The sequence below is a fragment of the Limulus polyphemus genome, unplaced genomic scaffold, assembly GCF_000517525.1.
Source record: "Limulus polyphemus unplaced genomic scaffold, Limulus_polyphemus-2.1.2 Scaffold2212, whole genome shotgun sequence".
Taxonomy (NCBI): domain Eukaryota; kingdom Metazoa; phylum Arthropoda; class Merostomata; order Xiphosura; family Limulidae; genus Limulus; species Limulus polyphemus.
The window spans coordinates 59,328-79,509 of NW_013667822.1; the positions used below are offsets into that span (position 1 = coordinate 59,328).

Genomic DNA, 20,182 nt, shown 5'->3' on the forward strand with positions numbered 1-20,182 from the left:
AGATTAATTAAATTTTGAATGTAACTCTGTGAAAGGTCACAACATGTGCACTTTAACCTACCCATAATGAAAGGGTTAAGAAATAAAGTTTCTCAGATTGTTTTTATAATTGTTTTTTGCAAAATGATAAGCAAAAGGCAAATTCAGACTACACAAAAATGGGAAAGTAACAATGCTTCTAGTTGAGAAGACTCTCAAGAAAAGTCTTAAAAGAAAAGAATGCACATGTATTGCCTGTACACAAGGCTGTAAGTGTTGATTAAAAATTTCACACTGGCTGATACACTATTTATAGTTACAATTACTAAACTTACTGCAATATCCAAATTTTATTCGTCAATCTAGAATATAACTATTAAAAGAGTAGTGGATGATTGCCTGCTAAAGAAAGCAATAATTTATTTTCCAGTGCTCACAACTTGAACATTTTAAGTACCACTGTCATTCAAAACTTTCAGTAAACATAATGTACGCATAAGAGACTAAAGTCTGGTAAAGATGGCTTCAAGAATATAATTTTTAGATTGAATGAAATTTTACCTAATGGTCATCTTTACAATTTTGAAGTTCTACTGCCAAACAAAGCAAGTTATAACTTGATAGTTATATCTGTGTTTACTTTGAATTATCAGCATTTGTTTCTATGAATGATTTCTGCAACTTTTATTTGCATGTATACCAGTTTTGGCTTATTTTGGGTTGTTAATTAAAATACTATCAAAGTTCTGTATTCATAGACATACTTTTTTTTGCTTTTCTTCATTTATAGTAACAACATATAATGAAATTCGAAAACCTGCGTCAATTTTATTATTTCAAAAGTGAATATTGTTCATAGAAATAGTCTTGGAACAATGTTATACAGTGTATTCAAGCACATGTCTGCTGATATGCTTAGACTGGTCTTGTGGTACTTTCATGTGGCTTTATATTTGTTCAGTTTATTGTCGTGGTTGAAACTCGTTAGAAGTTGATGGTGCAAACTGTATGCTGTTTAGTTCATTATGATACAAAGATCAAAGCAAAGTACTTGTGCTTGATTTGCATATGGGGTGTTTTGCGGTGAATATTCGGTACCCGGGGGATCAAATCTCGTGTGTCCCGACAAATTCTCTGGTGTATGAGGCCCAGGAATTCGGGTTAACTAGAATCCTGTGAAGTTTTCGTTTTTGTCTAATACTGAAATAATACATTTATATACAAAACTGGACCAAGTGCAGCTTAGTGGCTAGAGTGCTGGACTCTGGATATGGGGTTTGCATCCCATTACTGCCTGGGTGGTTGACTAACTGCCTTCTCTCTCTGGTCTATTACTTCAAAATGAGAGACGGTTAGTGCAGAAATCTCTCAAGTAGCTTTATGTGCAATTCCACAAACAACAACAATATATATAAAAGTAACTACAGTTTTGGACTTAAGTATAAATGTTAGTTACTAAATTTCAGTTTGCAAGTGGGTCTAAATGACTTTCTATATTCTGTTCAGTTTTCTTAAGGTATAATTCGTGTTGTTTTCTTTATGTTAATTGACAATTTTCTGTATTCTGCTAAAAGCTTTGATGACTTGGATGTTGAAGAAAGCAGCAGGATGTGCCTCAGCCCTCCTTGTTGCGATCATAACTGGTTAAAGGTAGGACCATTACTCCAAGCCAAGTTCAAGCACTACTGTGGACAGGGAAAGGCCCGACCAGATCCAGTAATTATACAGGGAAAAGCATTATGGATCAAATTCTTTACATCATCTGTTCTCAAAGGGGCAAGAGGATTTAACCTATCTTATATTGTAGGTAAGTGTATGTAGTGTTGCTTTTGTTTTATACTGATCACTGCAAGTGGAATCCACATGCCGAGTAATTTTATAATCTTACATGTTACAACATTTAGTGTATAGAGCTGACCAATCAGACTGGGTGAAATCATGCAGTTCTGTGTAAGAATATATACTGAACTATAACTAGTAGGATTAAATGCAACAGAAATTCTGCAACTTGTCCTTATTTTTGTGGGACTTGTGTGTTGTAGGGATTTTTTTAACCAAAAAAGTCATGAATTCAAATGCAATTTGGTATTAGATAGATAAAAGAAAAAAAAAAGTACTAAAATGTTGTAGGGTTAGGAACAGCATAATAGTCAAGTTAGAAATAGGTTCAGATAGTGCCGCGACTATTGATGAATGTAAGAAACATATTTAGAAATAGTAAGTGTTCCAAATACGTGACTACTGAACCTTCATTTAACAGAATATGAGTTTGTTGTTGTTTTTTATAAGTAAAAGGAAACAAATAGAAGAAAAAGTTTTCTTAAAATTTCTTGGATCTCCTTTTAGGTGATAAGAATGCAGATCAATGTCAAGATAACGAGTTCCAGTGTAACAATAAAAAATGCATTCTCAACAGATGGCGCTGTAATGGATTTAATGAATGTGAAGATGGATCTGATGAGATATCATGTTCAGGTGATTGTTTGTTTGATAGTAATTGTAAATGATCTCGTACTTTCCCTTACGATGGTATAATTGAGTGTAAAATTTAAATGTAGTTTGTTTTTCCATTATGCTTGCCCTTTAGAAATATATTTGCACCGTTAACAAAAAACATTAGAAATGTAACAGTGTTTTGGTCAGGTACTGAATATTTAGTTGATGAATTAATTAAACAGTTTCATTAGTTTTGCAGGACACTGAAAACCATGAGACCTGCTAGAAGGTGAAATTTTGGAGAAAGTTAAACAAATTACAGGCTGATTAAGGTGCAGTAAGAATACTTTAATGAAGGATTACATAATAACTCCTGTTGAATACTTACATGGCTCTCTCTAGTGTCTAGAACTGACAACAATATTTTTTTTATAAGATGAAATTGTTTTGTGAAAAGTAGCCTTGCCTGGACATTTCCATTTCATCTTTAAATCTCAACCAATAAATATGGTGTTGACTTGGCAATGGACATGTCTATTTCTTCTTTAAAGCTCGACCTGTAGAAGACCCTGCAACATTGTATTGTGTGTGTGTCCAGTTTTTTAAATCCCTGCCTGTAGTATGCTCTGCAATATTATGTTTGTTCAACAATGGACATTAGACTGTGTTCAATTCTTCTTTAAGTTTCAAGGAATTGTATGTCCTGCAATATGGTGTTGCATTAGCTTTGGATATTCTAGTCTATATTCAATTTTTTAAATCTCAACTTGTTGTGTTCCCTACATTGTGGTGATGTCATAGCAATGGACAGTAGTGTGTGTGTCCAATTTTTTTGTAAATTCCAACCTGTAGTATGCCATGCAATATAGTATGGTGTTTAGAAATTGATGTAGTGTATGTCCAATTCTTCTTGACAAAGCAGTCTGTAGTATGTCTTGCAAAATGGTGTTGTCTTTAGCAATGAACACTAGTCTATATCCAGGATTTAGTGTGGTCTTGGCAATGGAAACTAATTTATGTCTAGTTCTTTTTTAACTCTCTTGTCATGGGATGGGTGAATTGACTGACCATGTGATTACTTTGTACTCATTTAAAGTTGTTATAGTTTTGATAGTACTAACTTTTTTATGTAGTATGTATATCTTCACAAAATTTGGCAGACTTTCAGTAAATATTACAAGTCCTTCACATGCAAAAAATTTGACGTTTTAGTGAAGTATTTTTGATAAACTAAAAAACATTTTTCCGTGAATATATCAAGTCTTGAGTGCAAGGTGATTTTCATATTGAGATTAAAAATACTTTTCTTTATCTCAAAAATCTCAAATTTTATTTGCATGATCTCTAAAACCTCCTAAATACATTGCAAACGCTTGTTTTCAGTAAAACTTTATATTTTATTTGTTATTTTCTCTACCCTAACTCTGTACAAAGTTGATCAATTTGACCATTTGGCTCATAGTCGGGACAGCACAGATAGCCCACTGGGTAGCTTTGTGCTGAACGATAAACAAACAGATCCTACTGGAGAAAAGATTAAAGTTGCTTTGCTAAAACCATCTGAGGAAACTAAAAAGTTATCCCAACTATAGCAACATCATTATTTTCTATCAAAGTTAGCACAAACCACCTTGGACTGGGAACATTGAAGGCATCCTTAAGAGAAGGGTTTGAAACTAAATTTGGTGGAATACAAAACAGTCCAAAATTGGCCTTAGTTTTAGTTTGTTTTTATGGATCCTCACATTAAGTAGGATTTTTTCAGAGAGCTATAATACTTGGTGGAGAAAGCATTTGACAATGCTAGTTTTACAATCAAATGCGGTTGAAGATAGAGATAGTGAAAATAACATGGATGACTCCTCACCATTAGAGCCACCATCTGTTAAGTTTGTAGAAGAGACGCATGACTTTGTGGGATTGTTACAGTGAAGTATCTGCAGGCACCTATGACATTATTGATATTGATCAAACAGATCATAACAATTAAGTTACTGTCACTAATGAAATTAATTTTATCTCTTACTTTTAAAGTGACAATCTAATTCATTACCGTGGTGTAAGCTAACAAAGACACATGCTATCTCAGCATAAAGATTTCTGTCAAACCTTGGCAGCAGTAAGGATCTGCTCTCATAAGCTGACAACACTGATATGAGGGAAAAAGAAATGGTTGCTTAATAATAAAAGAACACGATATCGTTTACAGCAATTAGTGAAAAAAAACACAGTAAATGGAACAAAATGTCAGAAGTCTGATATCAGAGAAACTAGTTTCAACACCTTTATGCATCCTCTTCAGTCTCAGTCAGAAGACAATGTGAGATTGAAGAAGACACGAATGTGTTGAAACTAGTTTCTCTGATATCAGACTTATGACAGTTTGTTATGTTTACTGTGGGTTTTTTTCACTAAATGGTTGCTTCTACAAAATGTAATCTGGCTATTGTTCATACATCACAACCTTAAACTCCTTAACTTTAAAGTACCGAACAAGGATATTAAAATGAGAAATTGCAGTGAAAAGTTGAATGCTGCAGTGTGCCTTCGTTAAATAAACGATAACATAAAAGAGTGCAATAATGTAAAATAAAAAACATTTAGGTTTACTATATAGTTTTTCTGACAACTGGTTGGTGAAACGTACATTAATAAGAAAACGGTACCTGATGTTTTTCTGAAAAGTAGGGTTGCTTTTCACTAATTCTTTATTAAAAAACTGCAATATTCACTTACCATACAAAAATGATTTCAGTTTACTTCACCCCCAGTGGCACAGCTGTATGTCTGCAGACTTGCGGTGCTAGAAACCGGATTTTGATACTCTTGGTGGGCAGAGCATGGGTAGCCCATTCTGTAGCTTTATGCTTAATTACAAACAAATCAATTTTTGACATAGGAAAGCAGGATTATAAGCTTTGAAAAGTTAAATGTATTTGTGCACACAAATACAAATCATGTTATTGATAACTGATTGTGCGTAATATTTTGTGTAATCTAACTGTGTGTTAGTTTGTTATTTGCAGGTCTGACATCGGGTTTCCCATGGCCCTGGTGTAGACACTTATAAATCTTTAAATCTTAGTTAATTTCTATAGGAAATATTTAAAGGACAATATATTTACAAAAAAATACAGAAATTACCAAAAACAGCAATTCAATAAAACATTAAAAATATGAATCTTGAAAAGTTCTTTTTTGTTTCCTTGTGATTGGTGAATCTGGTGAGCGTATCTTTTGCACACGCCCCCCTCTAGTGTTTGTAATTGGTATTTATAACTTTCCCCCTCTAGTGTTGTACTAGGTGTTTATAATGTATTACCTCCTATAGTAGACGATATGACATGTTCAACTGTTAGGCTTTGAAATATGTACTAATATTGGACAAAATGGCTGAATAGATTGGATACCAAATACAAACTGAACATCTGTTACAACTTCGGAAATAAAAATGTATGACTATCATTAATTTAACTAAGCTGATAAAAAAAATAAAAGAAAGAAAATGAACGAATGTCAAGTAAAGCAAAAAGTTAACAAACATATAAAAATAAAAGGAAATTTGTTTTTAGAAATAATGGGAGATGTGGCAGAAAAGGTTTGGCAAAGGTTAAACCGAATTTCTGGTTTGAACATGTTGAAAAAAAAATTAAATAAACAACAGTGAAAGTAATTGTTATTTACTTATGGTACAAGAAGGTGATGGCCAGCACTCCTTTCACTGTCTGGAAACATCAGAGAGTACATAATATTTATAGACACAAAATAACATCATCTCCTTCAGAGTGTAGGCAGTACTAACACCACTGGTCTTACCATAGCTGAAAGCAAAGAGGATTTAGCTTCCAGACATTTCTAAAGTTAATCTCGCAATGTTATTAGAGTAAGTAGTTAGAAAATCAAAACTAGGTTTCCAATAACATCATCCATGAGAAAGCTCAAAAGTATCCAAGAATGACACACCTCTTGACCTTGTGCAACTAGGATAACTAGCACACAAAGTAAGGTCAGTAATGCACAAGTTGCATATCCTTTGTGTGAAATTCTTTAAGTGGTAAGAAAGTGCATATATTTGAAAAAAGTTTACAAATTGTAGTAAACTCAACAGTTTACTTTTTAACTTATGAGAAACAGAAAATATTGTACGTTTACCGTAAACTTTATTATGATTATTTTGTGTTCATATTTTTTAACTGTGCAATAAAATAATAATGACTTAGTTTAAACTAAGATGTAGGGGCTTTAGGTAAATGGCAACATGGTCAAAACTTTTTCTGTCATATTTGGAAAATTCACAGACAACACATTGAGAGCATCTGTTTATTATGATTATTTTGTGTTCATATTTTTTAACTGTGGAATGAAATAATAATGACTTAGTTTAAACTAAGATGTAGGGGCTTTAGGTAAATGGCAACATGGTCAAAACTTTTTCTGTCATTTGGAGAATTCACGGACAACACATTGAGCTGTTTTAAATCATAAGTCAATTTTGTAGACAAATGTCTACAAATGCTAGAAAATGAGATACTTAGAATTTTGAAAAAATTTTCCTTGGGAGAATCTTACTTAAATACCATGGACTAACTAGAAGTTAAATATACTGTTTGTTTTTGTTTTCAAATTAGTTTGTGGAAGTCTGTTTATGTGTACATTTTTGTTTCAAAACTGTACATAAAGGAATCTGATCTTTTATGTAGATAAGACAAATCCTACTCCATGTTTAGAGGGATGGTTTCATTGTAACAATCAACAATGTATAGATGAATCTTGGACCTGCAATGGCATCAATGATTGTGGAGACTGGTCTGATGAGGCATTTTGTGAAGGTAAATATTTGGTAAAGAAAATATGTACACATGATTAATATGGTGCTTTAATTAATATCGAGGCCCACGTGTGACCTGGACTGTGAATTTGAGGATATGTGGTTCGCATCCTAGTGTCATAAAAATATGCTCAGCACTTTGGTGCCATAGATTTGCTATGAGAGTGATGACCAAATCCACTAATCAGTAAGACAAAAGCAGCCAAAGAATTGGTTCTGGGTGTTGCTATTGACTGATTACATTCCTTGAATAATAGGGAGTCTTTTTCAATGGGAACTATGCTTCAGGGCTAACGTCAAGATACAAAGCCATCAAGTAGAGCATCTTCAGACATATCAACATGAACTGTATGAACATGGTGAGGCTCTAAAATCAATTTAATATAACATTTTAAACCTCTGTACATTCACAACCTCTGTACATTCACATCATAACTTAAAAACTTTCTGTTACAAAAAAGTTATGAAAGTATTTAAAAGGAACAAGTTATACAGATGTCTACATAATAAACACAGAACATTTTTTTTTTTGGGGGGGGGGATCAATTACACATTATTGGAAATATTTATAACTTTTTTTCTTTGCTTAGCTTAGTAAGTATAGTACTAAGTAACCACTGTTCCTGGTTGTATAGTGAATTGGCTCTATTTGATTAACTAAAAGTAATACAATAAAATTCTTGATAGCAAAGAGAATAAGAAAGACTTTATCTTCTTTTTTCTTGTTTATGTATAACTTACATAACAGTAATTACATCTAAGTTACTTAGACCATTTCATGGTTGGGTTTTAGAACTTTTGTGTGAAGATTTACATCTGTGTATAGCCATCCTTAATTTTGAACTGAGCCGGCTGTCATGCCCAATAGCACACAACTCCCTGCTTACTTTCTATAAGCCATTTAGTGTATGAGAACACTGGTTTTCCAACACCCATTTCAACAGTGAACATACAGAAACCCATAGGTGTTGCATTCGGCAACTTGACTGGTGTGTCTTTGTATGAATAACACGAGTACCTGTTTCATTCTTTAGCTGCTTAAGGTATGCAATGGTTGAACAGAGGAGATCCTTTTTGATTTAGTAGTGTACTGTTCTCCATGTGGAAAGATTTTGCTACTGACCTTTGTGTTCAAGGAGTCTCATCTGTTACATTCTTCTTCATGGCTGGACTGTGACTTGTTGCAAGTCTCATTCTGGATGGTCTTGGGACCACAAGTTCATTAACAAAATATATGATGTGCACATGCATTTATAATTGTAGTGTATGAATATTTGACATTAAAAAGGGTTTTATATACTGTTCCCAAAAGCAATGAATTTTTGTCAGTATCATACTACCTATGAAATGACAATGTCAAAATGTTGTTCTGATATGTTCCACTGCGACTATATTGGCCATGGTTATCACGTGACTTGTCAATATGTGTATTTAAAATAACTTTAATATAGTGTGTTTGTAAAGGTATTGGTGTATTAGTAAACTTTGATTACTATATATTTATATTGAAAAATGTATTTCGTCCGCTATCAAATTTTATTTTTTTCACGTTGTTACTTGGCATGACAAAATTGTTTGTGACAATAGTAAAAACAGCTGGATATTCATTGTTAAGAATGGTTTAGGTAACTTGTAATTTATATTAATAGTAAAAGAAATACTTGTTTTTAATGATATGATTAAAATGTGTGTAATATATTGGATACTTGGACAGATAGACTAGTAAGTACATGGTTGTTTTTTCTTTTTACTAAAATGTATTGTTTGAAACTCAACTTTCTTTGTTCACTTAAGAATACTTCATGTACATGATTAAGTGTTGAATATTTATTTTTTGGCAGCTTTTCAGGAAATTGCAGTTATATAATTTTCATTTATATTGCATTATTTATTTTGTTATAACTTAGATCAAGTTATTTTATGGTTTTCAGAAAAATGCAGTGTTACAGAGTTTAGGTGTCACTCAGGAAACAGCTGTATTCCAACAGAAAATCGTTGCAACATGGAACCAGATTGTCTAGATGCCAGTGATGAGCTTGATTGTGACTGTGGTCCTAACCAGACAAGATGTAGCTTCACGTCTTCAAACTGTTATAATGTTGTCACTGAGAGATGTGACAGGTGAGCACAGAAAGTAATATCAGCTCTTGATATTACCGTGATGTCCGTTCTGTCTGTTTTGGTGCACATTTGATATATATTTATGACATAGTAAATCAACTCTTGATGTTACCATGATGTCTGTTTTGGTACACATTTGATTTATATTTATAACATAGTAAATCAGTTCATAATGTTACCATTATGTCTGTTTTGGTACACATTTGATTTATATTTATGACATAGTAAAAGGGAGTTCATTTGTGAGTGTTCTAAGATAATAGTAAAACCTCAACATCTTTCAGTAGGCTAGTAGTTAAAGTAAGGTATTTAGATCAGTTTAGAGAGTTAAGTTTCTTGTAAACTTACATGATGGTTAATTATTTGGTAAAACACTTTTTTCTTATCAAAATTTTAGCAGGTTTTGGAATATTTCACTTAATTAGGTCTCCTTTCTGTATTATTTTACTTCTAAGCTATAAGTAGCATACTTAACTTTCTTTTATATCCCATAAACGTGTTTCAATTGTCATCTTTTTATAACTACATTTAGTATATATGCAATATGTATACCACATAAGATTGTTGTTGTAGTAAGTGCTACAATATCTTAAACTGAAGAAGTAAAAGTATATACAATTACTGTTATTAAGTCTATTTATATTTTGGGTTGAGAAAAAAAAAGTAACTGGTACGTGTGTGTGTTTGTGAAGATATATTTAATCAGTAAAAACACAGGACTAAAAATTGTTTGATTTTTGGGTATTTAAAGCTAAGAATATAAAAAGATTTCCTTGGCTGTGTCCATATTTAACAGCATGAAATTACTGTGGTGTTTTAATTAATAGTACTTATTGTGTTGGAGTTGAAATAACTGAAGGAAGATACACCAATGTAAGAAAAGAGCAGTTCTGTGATATTATTGTTATATGACGTGTGAATGTTTAATGGATTTTAAACTTGAAAAAATCAGCAAGAGCAAAATTTTAATATTCATGGGGTTGGGTGGGGGGTATAATTTTGATAACTTTCTCCAATGTGAGGTTAAGAGTTCTTTGTTTCTTCCAGAAAATTTGATTGTCCTAAAGGTGAAGATGAGATGGGGTGTAGCAAAGACTGTGATAACAGTATTACCTGTTTATCTGGATTTGGTTGTTACACAGTGGAGCAGCATTGTGATGGTAATCCTCATTGTGGTGATTTTTCAGATGAAATGAACTGCGGTAAGTTTTTTTTTCTTCTTTCTTTTGGAACATAAGTTAAGTTTTTTTATTTTAGTGGTTCTTATCGTTCTTGTTTTTGATGTATGATATGATCATTACTACGTATAGCATCTAGAACTAACTTTGCAAAATTGTTATTTAAAAAAAAAAAGGTTTGTGGATTAGGAAATTGTGTTCCACAACTTTTTTTAGATACATAAAATGTTTCTCACTGTCCCTTTTTTTTTTAAGGAAATGCTAATTAATCTGGCCAAAACAGTTTAAATTTTGCACTTTGTCTGAAGCCTATTGTTATGAATTCTAACAAGTATTTTTTCTTATCATATATTCACCATTTTTCTTTAACTATAATTTTGCTTGTCAGTACACATTATAAGCATGCACACTAAGAATTTTACCCAAGAAAAACAGGCAGGTACGTTATGCACTTAAGAACCAGCCTGCCTACTGCAGAGAGCCACAAGATTGAGTGATAAAGTTGCTACAACTGCTCTGTGAATGAAGGAATAACAACAAAAGGTGGATGTAAATATATTTTATTAACCATTTTGTAGAACAACACTAAAAGTCATTGAAAAAGGTCTGATTTTAGTTCATAGAATAAAATTATAAGTTTATTTGTCGACAGTATTAAATACAGTAAAGTTTAGTCCTAACTAAACTAAAGTAAAAACTTACACAGATTACAGTGTTAATTTATCTCTTTATCAAACTTAGGCCTATCATTAGTTAAGGTTTTAGAAAGTACGACGTATATACAAGCGGCCTTACACATCTCGTTTGTATTATTCTAGAAATCCTGTATTTAAAGAATTACTGTTGCAATAAACATACTAGTAGAAATTCACAGATGTTTTGCTGGTCTCTGCAAATTCAGGCCAATTTCCTAAAACTTATTAGAATGACAAGTTTTTTATAATATAAATATTCCTAAGTTGTGAATGCTTTTTTTCTTGAAATGAATATTTGTGAAAAACCTCTGTGATTAATGTTTTTTCTTTGCTTTTTGATAATAGGAATACACTTGTTAATTTGTACCTGAATGGACCAGTAGTGTTAGTATACATTTATAGTAGCATAAATGAGCCACATGTATAGAGACTGCTGTACTTGAAAGCAGTGGTAAATTCCAAAAAGTTAATATACAGTTATTCAAAACTAATATCCCATGTGAGAGTGTACAGGTATTGATGAGTTTTAGTACTTATACAAATATTTTAGTACTTAATTTAATTACATTCCTAGTGACTAATGATATAATAAACTATTGTATTTATAGTCTTTCTTAATTACTATTCAAATATTAAAAAACCTTATCACAGAATCTAATAGAAAAAAAAATATTTTGAAATGTTTGGGATCGGTAGTGGTTTGCTAGAAAAAAGTTATTCTCGTGGATTTTAAAATTTAAATACTCTGAAAGAAATTTAAAGAATTCTTGAAAATGTTCCAATATATATGCATCAAAAAAGCTTAAGAATGACTCTCATTACCTAAAAAAATAAAAAAGCAGGCAAGACAGGTTTTGTTTCTATGGTGTTTGCATGTTACCTGGATAATGAATCCTCGTAGAAATATGTAAGTATTCAATACATGTATAAAAGTAAAAAAACTTCCAGTTCATGTAATCCAACTTCAGATGTCCTAGAAAAAGCTTTCCTGCAATTTAACCAGTTGAATAGTGTTGTTGTAATAAATATGTGCAGTAGCTCACACTTGGAGGGTAGTGTAAAGTGGAGATAAATTGAAAGACTCGTAGCAGAACACGCGTTGTTTACTGTCTAGTCATTTTTCCTACTTATGTTTGTGCCTTTGTGTATACATATTGTAAATCTTCATTTGTAATGCACCCAGATGTTTTAAAACTATGGTGTTTCTTGACTTCTTTTGATTTGTGTATTTTTATAATTGTTGTATTTTACTATATGTTTGAACAACTACACTATTACATGAATATTTCATCTGTTTGTGTATAAGTTTGGACATTTTGGGAAATGTATTTCAGAATGACTTTACCATGAGATCAGAAATTTTTTGTGCATAAGTTGGAAGGCAAGATGTTAAATAGCTAACCTTTTGTGAGGCTGACACTTAGACTGTTGTAGGGTATTTCACTGAATTTTTTTATATTCTTATGTTTGTATGTATCTTCTACCAGATTCTCTCTCTTGTCGATCAGAAAGGGGTGGTTTCCTCTGTGGCAATGGTCGCTGTATACACAACACTTGGAAATGTGATCGTGTAGATGATTGTGGAGATGGTAGTGATGAAAAAGTCTGTGAGTAAATTTCTTCTTCTTCAAATTTTTTTTTTTTTCTGAAATATTGTATTTGTGGAAATAAACTTTAAGTGTGATATCTGAACATTTATCTGTGTTATTTTGTTGGTGTAATGAAACATAAGTTTGTCTTAAAGCAAAATGTGAACTTCATGTTAAAAGTCTTAATATATATAATTTTTTTCATTGATTTAGTTTTATTATGCCTGTGTTGTGCTGTAGTTCTAAGTTCTGATATTTCTTTATAAAGCCACCATCACATTAGGATTGCTAAGGTCACATTTACAGTATATCAGAACTGATAGTCACATTTACAGTATATCAGAACTGATAGTCACAGTTTAAATATATCAGAACTGATAGTCACAGTTACAATATATCAGGACTGATAAGGTCACAGTTACAGTATATCGGATCTGATGAGGTCACGGTCACAATATATCGGATCTGATGAGGTCACGGTCACAATATATCAGAATCAATAATGTCACAGTTACAATATCTCAGAATCGATAATAATGTCACAGTTAAGGTCAAGAGTGGCATCACTTGTAATGTAGTAATTGTTTTGAAATAGAAACCACAATGTTATTATTAAGAAATTACATGTGGTTTTCCCTAAATATCAGTAAAAAATTGAAATTCATTTTGCATTTGATTACATCAAATTGTATGAAATACAAGCATTTTTTGAACTGAGTCTGGGTACTTAATTCTTTGAAAAAAAAAAGATGCATATCAGAAACAGAAAGACTGTGTCACAGTAATAACCTAGTAACTGGAATTGAGACAACTATGTTTTGCCTCACCCCATCAATTAAACATTGAACACATCAACATGGTGAATGATGAAATTACTATACATGTATGATGTATTTTTTTAAAACATAACATGAAAAATAAATATATTCTGGAAAATAACTAAATTCAAATGAGAAAGTTTTCAAATTATTTACTAGTGATATCTTATGTCTCAGATATTTATAACACTGTGTAAATAAATATTATGTTTTATATTTGTTAAATATAATTTTCTACTTTATTTGTCATAGTGTCTGGTAGTCTAAAAATAATCACGTATTCTCCAAATTCACATTTTAGTTTTAGTTGATTGGTATTATCTTGTTTTATGTTTAAAAGCCTACAGACAAGAGAAATATGATTTTAAACTGATCATGTGTACCCCTATACTCTAAGTTCATGATTCAGTTCTGAAATGATTGGTATCACCTTGTTTTGTTAAGCCTACAGATAAAGAAATATTATTTCAAACTGATCATGTGTACCCCTATACTCCAAGTTCATGATTCAGTTCTGATCTGATTGGTATCATCTTGTTTTGTTAAGCCTACAGATAAAGAAATATTGTTTCAAACTGATCATGTATTTTCCAGGTTCACTATTCAGTTCTGATCTGATTGGTATCATCTTGTTTTGTTAAGCCTACAGATAAAGAAATATTATTTTAAACTGATCGTGTATTCTCCAAGTTCACTATTCAGTTCTGTTCTGATTAGTATCATCTTGTTTTGTTAAGCCTACAGATAAAGAAATATTATTTTAAACTGATCGTGTATTCTCCAAGTTCACTATTCAGTTCTGATCTGATTGGTATCATCTTGTTTTGTTAAGCCTACAGATAAAGAAATATTATTTTAAACTGATCGTGTATTCTCCAAGTTCACTATTCAGTTCTGATCTGATTGGTATCATCTTGGTTTATAGACAAAGAAATTGTGATTTTTTGCTATTTCAGGAAGCTGAACTTAGTTATGAAAATAATGTTGTCAACTTTTACCCTAATGAATATTTTTTAATTAAAATTATTGTTTGTGTGCATATATTTAGTTCTCCCACCATTCTTACTGTCACACAGAGAAGTGAAATATGCTTGAGAGAAAATAAAGTTCTTTACATGGACTAGCATCATCCAGCTGAGTTCAAGCAGTTCTGGAATAAACATGAAATTAATTCTCATATTTTATAGTCCCTCGGTGGGACAGCAGTAAATGTATGGACTTACAACCCTAAAATCCAAAGTTTGATTCCCCACGGTGGACACAACAGATAGCCTAGTGTCACTTTGCTCAAAAACAAAATAAAGAAATAAAACACATTTTATATGATATTATGTCTCTTAATAACTTGCTTTTTTTATGAGAAAATATTCATTGATGATAGGTCCATAATGCTTAGTAAACCAGGAATTTTTTTTAAATGTGTAAAAGTATTTATATTCTTGAGATTTTTTTTTATAACAAAGGTTTACCAGAATTGATTATTTGGGGTCAAATAGACAATAAAGCAGTCTGTATTACCAAACTAAAATAATTAATTCTGAATTGTTAATTAATTGTCATGTCGATTTCTAAGGTGTCGCCCTTGTTTTTAACTTTTTCATAGGAAATCCTGGATATAAAAGTACTACATAAAAAAAAAAACATCCTAATGTATTATCTTAAATCCTTGTTTCATGCTTTTCAGTTGTTAACCTTATTTATTTAATGTAGATACTTTTGTCTTTATATAGTAATCTTTCATCATCAAACTATTCATAAATTTGTTATTAGGCTATGAGTACTTGATATATAACATATTTCAAGATAGAGAGCATACTACACTTATAGGTACTGCTTAGCTAAATGCCTAACTAAATTTCATAAACAAGTTTCTCTTTTTTGAACCAAACAACAAGAGTAGAATTTCTGTGTTACTTAGCAACAACTAACTATTTCATGTTAACATGGGTCCAAATATTATACTTAGCAACAACTAACTACATTAACATGGGTCCAAATATTACAAACAATGAATTTATTTTGTTCTAGATTTCTTAGGAAATTTCTAAAAAAAAAGAAACCCAATAAAAAAAATATGTAAAATATAGCAACAGAAATTGGGCATAAGTTTTTAATTTTTAGCTTATAAGATTCGTTAAGTTTGAATGGAGAGCCTTTTGTAACTAAACCAACATTCAGTAAGCATTATTCTAAAGTTGAAGAGACTGAAATTATTATCTAACATTTTTTAAAAATAAAGCCCATCTGCTTTTAATGATAAATTGTAATTTTTATCTTGTATACTGTGTGACATGACCGTTTATTAGGCGTTATCTTGTATATAGTTAGAATGAAAGTTCTAAGTGAGGAGAAGATGAATTGACTTTGGTTTTTCCATAATTTTTATCTTGTATAGTGTGTGACATGACCGTTTATTAGGCGTTATCTTGTATATAGTTAGAATGAAAGTTCTAAGTGGGGAGAAGATGAATTGACTTTGGTTTTTCCGTAATTTTTAAATAAACGGTCATTTTACACAGTATAAAAGATAAAAAGTACGGAAAAACCAAAGTCAATTCATCTTCTCCTCACTTAGAACTTTCATTCTAACTATATACAACATAACGCCTAATAAATGGTCATGTTACACACTATATAAAAAAACCAAAGTCAATTCATCTTCTCCTCACTTAGAACTTTCATTCTAACTATATACAAGATAACGCCTTATAGTTAGAATGAAAGTTCTAAGTGAGGAGAAGATGAATTGACTTTGGTTTTTCCATAATTTTTATCTTGTATAGTGTGTGACATGACCGTTTATTAGGCGTTATCTTGTATATAGTTAGAATGAAAGTTCTAAGTGGGGAGAAGATGAATTGACTTTGGTTTTTCCGTAATTTTTATCTTATATACTGTGTACATGACCATTTATTAGGCGTTATCTTGTATATAGTTAGAATGAAAGTTCTAAGTGAGGAGAAGATGAATTGACTTCGGTTTTTCCGTAATTTTTATCATTTCGAGCTGTGCACTTATGAGCACAAATTGTACATCCTTTACCATTTACATATTAATTCTTTCACTGCCAATTTTAAACTATTAAAAGATAAACTATTGTCCCAGTGCTAGGATTATTTTTAGATGCACACAAAAAATAAGACATATGGTTTAATATTTCATTATTTACTTTAAACTGTTAAACACTAGGGAGTTTAAAAAGGAATACCTTTTCTGTATGATGGTACAAAATTCCAAGCTCCTATGGCAGTGCTTAGCGAAGGAGAAGCGTACGTGCATGAAAGAGTTAATTAATATGAACATGACTTTAACTGTGAAACTTTTATCCTTCACAGCACTGCTAACTACACAGTAGTTCAGTTTATTTCCAGTAATCACTACAGGGTAGATTTTCGTTTTTTGTGTGTGTAAGTTAAATATTATAAGAAATTAAGATAGCATTTTAAAGTACTTTTTATACTGATTTTATTACGATAATATTTTGTTATCTTTAAGTGCGTTTATATTTAAAGAATTTCAGTTCATCAGAAACATTCAATGGAATATGTTTGATTGGGGTTTTTATTGTTTTTGTTTTATTCTGGTGGTACATTTTTTTGTCACTAGCCAAGCATTTTAACAGTTTATTTTCTATGTTAGTCATGAGAGATATTTTGTTCACTGTTTAGGTGTGAAGAACAGTGTTATTACAGCAGCTGTAATGGGCTCATTAATTTGTGGCCTGTTACTGGTGGTTGCTGTTAGTTGCATGTGTAAACTTTTTGCCCTGCGGTACTTGGAACATCATCCAGATTATTCTAGACAGACTCCACTCTCACGACTGGAGCAAGAGATCATGTATCGAGAGCCTCCACCATCCTATGCTGTTGCAGTTAGCCACGACAGACCCGATATACCAAATCTGAATTCACGTCGATTTCGGTCACAGCAGATCCGAAGAGCTAGAAGACTATCACGCACTCATCGACAAACACAGCGTTCACCATGCAGTTTGATCAATAATACCACTCTTGTGGAGCCTTCTCCAGCATCTTCACAGAGGCCTCTTTTATCTTCCCCTTCTTTAAGTCCCTCTGGTAGCACACAATCGAGATCTAGTTACCATTCCCAGACATTAGAAAATACAAGTGAAAGTGATGTAAGTATATCAACAACTACCACTTTTGTTCATAATTCGGATTACGAGGGAGAACGTGCTTGTATTGCTGACAATCAGCGGAGTGTCCGTAAAAAGTCTTCCTCCTCACAGCAGACTGTGCTCCCACTGTCTTCAAGGTCAGTAAAGTATGACCAGGAGTCTGAGATGGATTCATCTTGTGTAGCTCAAAGGGAAGAAGGCAGCAGTGGCAATAAAAACAAACCTCAAGGAAGTAGTGATGAATGTATCCAAATTGACCTAGGAAGACTTGACATTCATCACTCTTGTGAAAGTCTGACCTCAGCAGTTGAAAATTGCAACCCCTCTGATACAATGCCATTAATATCGTAACAAAGAATTTAGTAAGGAAGTGATACTTCTGTATTTCAAAAATTATGATTACCGTGTCTACTACTGACAAATGTTAATATATTAATGTCAACATAAATTTATCCAACCATTATTGAAGCTTCTTTTAGCAGATGAGGTATGTTGCTATTAAAACTTCCCAGTGAATTGCTTGTATTTTTATTGCTGCTTCTCAATGTATGACCTCACTGTTCACAGATCTCCCACCCCCCATACACATGCACTTTTTTCTTCTTGTAAAGATCCTATCAAATGGATTATTTCTAAAATGAGGTAAATAGGTTTTACTACATATGTGTAGTGATTAAGTAGAAGTAAAATATAGTACAATATACACAAGAACTATATTTTTATATGAAGAGTAACAAAAACAAGGTCAGACTTGCTAACTTCTGTGATAAATGTTTTAAACATATATCTGTAGTCCATGTAATTAGTAAATTACAATATGTATGATTTTGTGTGTGTGTTTATTAGAAACATATGTACAAGTCTGTAGATAAATGAAAGAGGTCAGTATCAAGTTACATTTTTTAACTCTGAATGTGATCTAAGATGTCAACTCCCCATATGTTGCCAACTTTTTAGAAAACAAAACAATAATTCCTTTCATTCTAAGTTTAAATATTTAAAGTATAAATCTTTAATACTCCCTTATGTAGTGCTAGTTATGCAAAAGAAGTCCTTGATTTTTATTTTTTGTTGTTTCTGGTACTGAACATGCAGGTACCAAACATTTGTCAAAATACTAAACTGTGACATCAACATTCTGTTATGTTTTAAGGTTTATGGTCATTAATTAATATTTAAACAAGTTTCACATATTTTTTGATAGATTGCTTAAGCAGAGTATTCATGATGAAATTTTGTAGAATGGAGGGCAACTGCCTGTTGTAGAGGATGATGTTTCAAAAGTTTTCTGTCTTTCGTCTTCAGGACCTGAAGACGAAAGGTGGAAGACAGACTTTCGAAACATTGTCCTCTACACTTGTCTCTACAACACACAGTTGACGTACATTCTACAAAGTTTCAAGTTTCACATATTTAATAAGTATGAGTAATAGGAATTAATGTTCTAGAAAAGTCACGGATTTTATCAACTGAGAATATGATCATAACAATATTTATAACTTTAATTAATGTAGAGTGCTTGTCTAACAATGTTATAAGAATTAATTTTATTACCTACACCACCAAAGATTGTGTTTGTCAGCAAGATTTCTCAAATAGATGAATGTATTTTGGCAAAAGTTGGTATTGGACTGTGACCAAACTTAGAAGTGATTAGTTTTAGGCAGATCAAGGTCACGAAAAAACAAAGTATCTGTTAACACGGGGACTGATTTTTCACACTATTTTTGCTCTATAACTCAGTCAAAAACAATTGGATTTTGATGAAACTTGGTGGGCACGTGTAGAATGTTATTCCTCATTATCCTGCAAAAAATGGTCTGTGTCCATTGGTAATGACAAACAAACACATTTTTGTATTTATTTAGGGCTGAATTTGATCAACACTGTGTGGTGAAGGTATGCGTTGTACTGGGTGCCCCTCTAGTTTAAACTAAATTTTCAGTGTATCGTTGGTAGGTAACAGAGAAAGCAAGCACACATTACTGTGTGACCAGGTTATAGGGAGAAGATATAGTAACATTTGCCCACCCACAAGGATATTTCTTGTACACTTAGAAAAGTATTTTAAATAATTACTTTCAACTTCAGTAGGCTGCAGATTTAAGACATTGCTTATTTGGGAAAATCAAGTGCTCAAAATATAACTGCTGAATTTAAAAGTTGTCATTGTTTAAACTACTCGTATAGAATGTAAGATACATTTTATCAAAACAATCAAGGAAAAATTGTATTCCAAATACAATAGATACCTATTTTAAGTTGTTGTTTTTATTATATTTTAAGATGCATAAAAAGTGTTTTGGCAACAAATTTAACCTTCCTTATGTTTGTTCCTGAAGTTTGTGTATATTTTGTTATCACTTTGAACCAAACATATATATATATATATATATATAT

The 20,182-nt window shown here is 31.7% G+C and overlaps 1 protein-coding gene across 4 annotated transcripts in view; it reads left to right on the top strand.

Moving 5' to 3' along the window:
• LOC106466282 (low-density lipoprotein receptor-related protein 3-like) overlaps positions 1–20,182 on the top strand; it is a 36,452-nt gene extending 16,270 nt beyond the window's left edge. For all 4 annotated transcript variants that reach the window (XM_022394263.1, XM_022394262.1, XM_022394261.1 and 1 more), the window contains exons 5-11: positions 1,554–1,786; positions 2,326–2,454; positions 7,116–7,244; positions 9,175–9,364; positions 10,412–10,566; positions 12,725–12,844; positions 17,313–20,182. In XM_022394263.1, coding sequence (XP_022249971.1) covers positions 1,554–1,786; positions 2,326–2,454; positions 7,116–7,244; positions 9,175–9,364; positions 10,412–10,566; positions 12,725–12,844; positions 17,313–18,133 — 1,777 coding nt within the window. In that variant the 3' untranslated portion in view covers positions 18,134–20,182. The remainder of the gene's footprint in view (positions 1–1,553; positions 1,787–2,325; positions 2,455–7,115; positions 7,245–9,174; positions 9,365–10,411; positions 10,567–12,724; positions 12,845–17,312) is intronic.